This window comes from Sminthopsis crassicaudata, chromosome 5 (genome assembly GCF_048593235.1).
Source record: "Sminthopsis crassicaudata isolate SCR6 chromosome 5, ASM4859323v1, whole genome shotgun sequence".
NCBI classification, from domain to species: domain Eukaryota; kingdom Metazoa; phylum Chordata; class Mammalia; order Dasyuromorphia; family Dasyuridae; genus Sminthopsis; species Sminthopsis crassicaudata.
In genome coordinates this window covers 25522709-25529812 of record NC_133621.1, presented here as the reverse complement: position 1 = coordinate 25529812, position 7104 = coordinate 25522709, and the positions used below count along the sequence as shown (strand labels likewise).

At 44.4% G+C, this 7104-nt stretch overlaps 1 protein-coding gene across 2 annotated transcripts; it reads left to right on the top strand.

Moving 5' to 3' along the window:
- OXSM (3-oxoacyl-ACP synthase, mitochondrial) lies at positions 1-5305 on the top strand. Of its 2 annotated transcripts, none has more exons than XM_074268239.1 (3): positions 1-126; positions 2297-3309; positions 4815-5305. In XM_074268239.1, exons 2-3 carry the CDS (start codon positions 2327-2329, stop codon positions 5215-5217), a joined length of 1386 nt encoding a protein of 461 aa, XP_074124340.1. In that variant the 5' UTR covers positions 1-126; positions 2297-2326; the 3' UTR covers positions 5218-5305. The 2 variants fall into 2 exon arrangements, with proteins under 2 accessions (XP_074124340.1, XP_074124342.1); XM_074268241.1 differs by lacking the exon at positions 1-126 and adding an exon at positions 146-549.
- The last annotated feature ends 1799 nt before the right edge of the window (positions 5306-7104 follow it).

Below are 7104 nucleotides of genomic sequence, written 5' to 3'. Positions count from 1 at the left end.
GAGGGCAAAGCCCCGCCCCCGCTCCCGCCCTTCCATTTAGCAAGGACAGAGGGGGAGGGACGTTGCGTATTGCGTCATCCAAGCGAGGTGGAACGTGGCTGCACTGCAGCGCCAGACCGGACCCAGGTACCAGGAGCAGTGGCCCTAGGGCTTCCCTCTCTCCCTTTCTCCTTAAAGGAGGCGACCCTTAATCGTCGCTTCCCCAAATCCTTCCACCTCAGCCCAAAGCCGAGCCCCACAGAGGCGGCCTAACCACAGGAAGAGGCTCGCAGCAGCCATCTTCTAGGCTACGCAGACGCAGAGTCTTCACCGCTTCCACGCAGGCGTCGGGAGCTTTTGTCTCTTCTGCGCAGGCGCTGAAAGACCTCGCTTCCTTCGCGCATGCGTCAGGCCAAAGCGGGTGGGACGTGACGTCACCAACCAGGTCCCACCTCCCTGACCTTAGTCAGGGTTCCTTTTCAGACAGGCGTGGTTTTCTTTGTCTGTGGGAGAGCTTGCTGCGCCCCGGCTTTGGCCGGAATATTCTTGGGCATCCCTCGGCTTAAGCAGGTTTTAAAATCTATCCCTGATTTTTTCTGCTGGGGAACCAGGGAGAGTCAGTCTTCCCGGTGCCTCAGTTTCCCCACCTGTCAAACGAGGAAGTACGAGATGTCCGTGGCCCCCTCCCCCTATTAATCCCATCGGCCCCAGCTTTCTCCTTTGCAGAATGAAATAGATGTTGCCAATATCTTCAGCATAGTTCATTTCAACAAAATTAATTGTAAAGTGCAGAGTGGAGAGTTTATCTGTTGGGTCACTGAGTCAGCCTTTAAGCCTCAGTTTACTCATTTATAAAATGGTAAAAAGATACCTATTGGACCTGGGCTCTTTCACATAAGGATTAATTCGCGCTGTTAAGCATCCACAAACTCCAGGGTGGAACTGAGCCAGGAGGACTCAGGAGATCCTTTGGGGGCTTTCTCTAAGGACTGTAAGCTGCAGAACAGCGGCGAACTTATCCTAGAAGGGATTTCCACACTTGGCAGTTCCCTGCATCATTAAAAATACGGAATGCCTTCCCTGATTAAACCCGTAGTAACACCTAGAGAGCATCCAGAAAGCTCCTGGTGGAGGATCTCTCAGGGGAGAGTCTTTAGAGGCGGAGCCTGTGATGTTTCGGGGCCTGCAAAGCGCAGCAGGTGCTGTGCCAGACACAATGTGTGCAGGAGATTTCCAGGGGTTGACCGGCTGGCAAACTTTATACCATTTTTTTCAGTTCTTATTTATCAACTTCCTACTTTGCACGCTTGCAAATTGGCAAACGATAGAGAGCAATAGGATTTTAGGTCAGGGGTTAGGAAAGACTCCAGAGGTCATTTTAGAAAATTGCCTAGTGTACCAAAGGTTAAGCAGCATGCTCATGGGCGCTGAGATGCTGTGCACCAAAAGGAGGCCTCTGCCTGACAGGCCGGGTTTTTTAACCTTTTTTTGGTGTCATAGACCCTGTGGGCATTTTCGTGAAGCTCTGGATCCTGTTCTTAGAAGACTTTTTTTAAAAAAACTATTTAATAATAATATAATTATGTATTTAATAATTTTTTATTATTCAAACGCTTGCAGAGTTTTCAATATTCACCCTTGCAAAACCTTGTGTTCCAAATGAAGTTCTCCATGCTTTCCTCCCAGCCCCTCCCCTAGATGGCAAGTAATCCAGTATATGTTAAACATGTGCATTTCTAGAAGACTTTAAGTGTTTCAGTTGTTGTTGGAAAGCACTAAGATGATGTCCCTATGATGGGGTCAAGGTAAAATGGTGTGTTTTTAGATTTGAGCATAAATTGGATTTAAGTGAGACAGGGTTGCTCAAAGTTGGTCTCAGTCTCTCTTCTAGAGTCATGTACATATATAAGATAACAGTAATTAATTATACTGAAATGTTATGAAGATATTTTTTAATAGTTCTTGGGCCCTAGCATAGGAACTCTCACTCTAAAGCTAACCCTCTGTAACCTATCCCATAATACTGTAATGTATAAGCATGTAATAGATTGCATTCAAATGCAGCCTCTGATCCATTCGAGCTAGTGACCTTGGACTAGATCTCCCAGAGTCCCTCAGGGCACTTTCAGCCCAGGATGCAGGACTTTTTCAGAAATGCTGTAATAGATGAATGAAACTCACAAAGGTGGTTTTTGAAAAAAGGTGCTGTGTGGGCTTCCTTTAGCAATCACCCAGAGCTGCTCCCCGATTACAGAAGTAGTTGCAACCCTGCTTCGGAAGAGCGGCTGCTTCATGGCTTTGTTCTGGTCTGTTTCAGGAGTGAGCGTCTCATGTTCCCTTCTCCACCATGCTGCCCAACTGCTTTCCAGTGGCAATGAAAGTGACGCATGGCGGCATTCCCCAGTCCAGACTACTGCCGTGGCTAATTAGAAGCAAGCCGCGGCTGTTGTGTTCTGGGCCTCCGAGCAAAAGGCAAAGGCGAGTTGTGATCACTGGGATTGGATTAGTCACTCCGCTCGGGGTTGGAACTCAGTCAGTGTGGGAGCGCCTCATCCAGGGCCACTGCGGCGTTGTTTCGCTGCAGGGTGAAGAGTTTAAGAACATCCCGTGCAGAGTTGCCGCCTATGTGCCCAAAGGGCCCGGGGAAGGCCATTTTAACGAAGAAAACTTTGTGTCCAGATCGGAGGCCAGAGCCATGTCCTATCCCACCATCTTGGCCGTTGGAGCAGCGGAATTAGCAATCCAAGATTCTGGCTGGCACCCTGAGACCGAAGCTGACCACGGGACCGCCGGGGTGGCTATCGGCATGGGGATGGTTCCCCTGGAAGTGATCTCTGACACGGCCGTGATGTTTCAGACAAGAGGCTACAACAAAGTCAGCCCCTTCTTCGTGCCCAAGATCCTGGTCAACATGGCAGCTGGTCACGTCAGCATCCGCTACAACCTTCAGGGACCCAATCATGCCGTATCCACGGCCTGCACCACGGGCGCACACGCCGTGGGAGACTCCTTCAGATTTATAGCGCACGGGGACGCGGACGTGATGCTGGCCGGAGGAACAGACGCCTGCATCAGCTCCTTGTCCCTGGCCGGATTCTCCAGGGCTCGGGCCCTGAGCACAAACTCGGATCCCAAGTCGGCGTGCCGCCCGTTCCATCCCCAGAGGGACGGCTTTGTGATGGGAGAGGGAGCGGCCGTCCTGGTGCTGGAGGAGTACGAACACGCTCTTCGGAGGGGCGCCAGGATGTACGCGGAAATTCTGGGCTATGGACTCTCGGGGGACGCCGGCCACATAACAGCCCCCCACCCGGAGGGAGCAGGCGCCGTAAGGTAGAGCTTTTTGTTCCTCCACATCTGCTCTTCAGCGCCCAGTGAGAGGAGATCGGTAGCATTGATTTAAATAAAAGAATCCTTGCTATTGTATTAGCTCTCCCACCTACTATTACCCTGTACTCAAGAAAAGTATACTTAGGGACTCTGAAGTAGTAAATATTAAGGCTAGGAATTTTATGTAGGTGTCAGGCCGGTGGAGAAGTTGTTTTTGGCCTGCCGGGTTGGGGCATGAGAAGGATTTCATTATGCTTCAAATCACCCCTCTGTTCTCGTCAGCCTTTCTAGCCTGGGCTTGAGCGGACCCCCAATGCAGAAGGTGCTAAACAGGGGTTCTAGCCAAAGAAGTTGGCTGATTGTTAAAAAAAATTAGAAAATATACTTGGAATATTAAGGGAAAGCTACAGATTATATTCCTAGCCACAGAGACATTTTAGAAATTAGCATAGCTTTGTTTTTAGTAAATTAGTAATTTCATAACTTAGCAAATTTGCTTTTCAGCTTTTGAGGATTACTTTACTGGCTTCAGGGAAGATATTTTTCAAAAGTTACTTGGGAGCTTGGTACTCTGAGCCAGATTATTTAGTGACCAAAAATGAAGGCTTTGAAGCCCCCAGGGATCTCGGTGCTCTGGGTGTTCTCTCCATTCCTGCAGATTATGCCCTCCCAGGATTCCGAGTAATTGTTACTAGTTCAGTGTCAGTGGGACAGCAGGTCCCTAGTGGAGCAGCCCAGAGATATGTGCTTGGACCTGACTTGTCTTTAATGATTTTTATCAATAACTTGGGTGCTCTGCTCAGTGCTGAGCTCATCATGGGCGATTATTATTCCCTCTCTCCTCACCCTTCCTCCCAGTCCCGGAGCCGTGGACTTCTCCCCAGGAAAACATGCCAGTTTAATTTAGTTAGAACATGGTTTCATGGAACTGGAAGGGACCTCAGAGAGCATTAAGTATAATCCCTTCAATTACAGATCAGGAAACTGAAAAGTATAAGATCCTACATGTATTTGACACATATGGTATGTGTGTGTATATATGTATATATTTCAGACTAGGCCTTTAATTTCATAGGTATTGAGGGAATTCATGGTGTATAAATTTCCGTTACTAATGCAAATGCAGAAATGCATTTCAACTGATAGCCTTATTGCTGCCCAGAGGACTGGAGGCTAAATGACTTGTTCAGAGTCACCTGGTCTCTCTGATTTGGACACATGAAGGTCACTGACCCCAAGGCCAGCTCCCTCTGCCTCATGGTACTTGCCACTCATAATTCGTTAAGGATTGTTAACTGTAATTCTCTGAATAAATGTGTAGGAAGATTTTAGAAAATCGATATGAAGGAATCTTGCCGTACATCCTAAAGATAAGTTGAGTTTCTAACCAAATTTATCTTCCCTAAAAATATTGCTAAATAGATGCATATTTTGCGTTACTAATAAAAGTCCATACAGAGGATATTTATTCTTGACAATTTACCTAATGAAATGTCTTTGTTCCTTAGATGTATGGCTGCTGCAATTAAAGACGCAGGCATCTCTCCTGAAGATGTATCCTACATCAATGCCCATGCAACTTCCACACCTCTAGGAGATGCTGTTGAAAACAAGGCCGTCAAACAACTCTTTAAAGAGCATGCTCATTCCCTTGCAATGTCTTCCACCAAGGGAGCAACAGGACATTTGTTAGGAGCAGCCGGAGCAGCGGAAGCTGCTTTTACTGCCCTGGCTTGTTACCATGGAACACTGCCACCCACCCTCAACTTGGACTGCTTGGACCCCGAGTTTGACCTCAATTATGTCCCACTGACAGCCCAGGAATGGAAATCAGAAAAAAGACGCATTGGATTAACCAACTCCTTTGGCTTTGGTGGGACGAATGCAACCCTTTGTATTTCTAGCATGTAACATGTATTTTGTGTGCACGTGAACATAGATGCATGATGCTAATGATGACCAATTGGATTAAGAAATAATATACATATGTGGATAAACATATGGGGTCTCTCCTTGTTGTCTCTGGATTGGGCACTTTCTAGTACCATGTTTCAAAAACCTACAGACATCTTTTTGGTATTTCATCTTCCAGCTTATTTTTCTTTATCTTGGGCTGAAATCTGTATCCATGAGACTTCTACCCAGTGACTTTAATTCTGGTTTCTGGAGCTCTCAACATAAGAATCAAACCTTTCCCATAGAATAGCTGTATAAATAAAGACAACTCTTAGATCTCCTTAGATTTTCTTTATTCTTTCACAGCTATTACATGTTCTCCATGAGATTAATAATGGGCTCTTCAACACAAACTTTATTTCTTGAAAGATTGTCATCTTAATGACAAATTAAACAGAATAATATGTCAACTTAAGGAAGTTATTTTATAATGTGTTTTGTTAAAAAATTAAATATTTTTTTACCATTGTTGAGAAAATTTACTTAAATGGCAGTTAATGTTGTTTTTTTTTTTTAATTGGTTAAAACATGTTTCCTAACTCATTTTAAGCATCCTGAGATACTAAAGATATACATGTCCAAAAAAATTTTATTTGAAATATTGAACCTTTAAATACATAAAGTTAACATTTTCCTTCCAAAAGTCCAATCAATATACACACAGTTTTTGGAGGCTATAGGAGGATCTTAAAAAAAAATTCTGTGAGTTCAGTGGTATAGGGGACTCCCATCTAATGCATCTTATAAACTCTTCTGCCACTTACAGTCTCAGAACTGTCTGAATCACAAAGACTAAATGCCCAAAGTTACATAATATGTGACTTGGGCAGGTCTTGAACCTGGGTCTTCCTGACAGCATTTGGTGCTTTATTCACTTCCAAGCTGCCTCTCCGTAGAGACTAGACAAGTAAAATTACTACCAGAAACATGTAAGGGGTTAAGAATGAAGGTAAAGAGAAATTTTAGAGATGTTGAGGTTGTGTTCAAAGCAAAATGAACTAGTCCATGACCTTATGAGGTTTACATTCTCATAGGGGATTATAACAAATCATTTTAGAGGTACGTAGTTCAACTTTAAATATAAGACACCGTTGAAAAAGTCTGTCACTCATAGTCATGTAGTGTTTGCTCAAACAGCTAGCTACAGGGTTATGGAACTTGTTGCAATATAAGTTCATTCCAGTATATATTTTTCCTTCTAATGAGCCAAAAATCTCCCTTCATGCAACTTTTACTCATTGATCCTAATTCTGTCTTCTGAAGCTTTTGGAATAAATCTCCTTGGTGACAAAAGTTTTTTCTGAGTCTTTGGAGGCTTTCAGGAGCATTTTGTCTTGGTACAAGATGATGACTGAAGGTACTGGGCTGAAAGCATTGCTATCCCATGGCTCTTGGCTTTGGGATCCTGGGCTGCCTCCATCAGGATCTGAGGAGAGAGGCTGGTCAAGGTTTTCCTTACCTAGCATATGCTGCTTCCTGGCTCTCCCTCACAGGGCTTCTCTGCTTCAGCAAGATTGACTTGCCTGCTCTCATTTGCTTTGTCATATTCATGAAGGTAGCCAAAGATTAAATTAAGGTTGGTTGGTTTGATTTTCAACAAAATGCTATTAGGCTAGTTTCCCTCATTCTGGAAAATTAAAATTTCATATTCTGTGGAATAACTTTGTTTAATTGTGTTATCCTAATTCCATGCATTGATCCAACTTGCCAAAATCTTTTTGTATCTTAGTTTTGACATTTGGCTCGTTAGCCATTTCTTAATCTATGTGTCATCTACAAATTTGAATGCTCATGCCCTTTACCTTTATGTCATTGATCAAAAATGGTGATTTTTCAGGATGG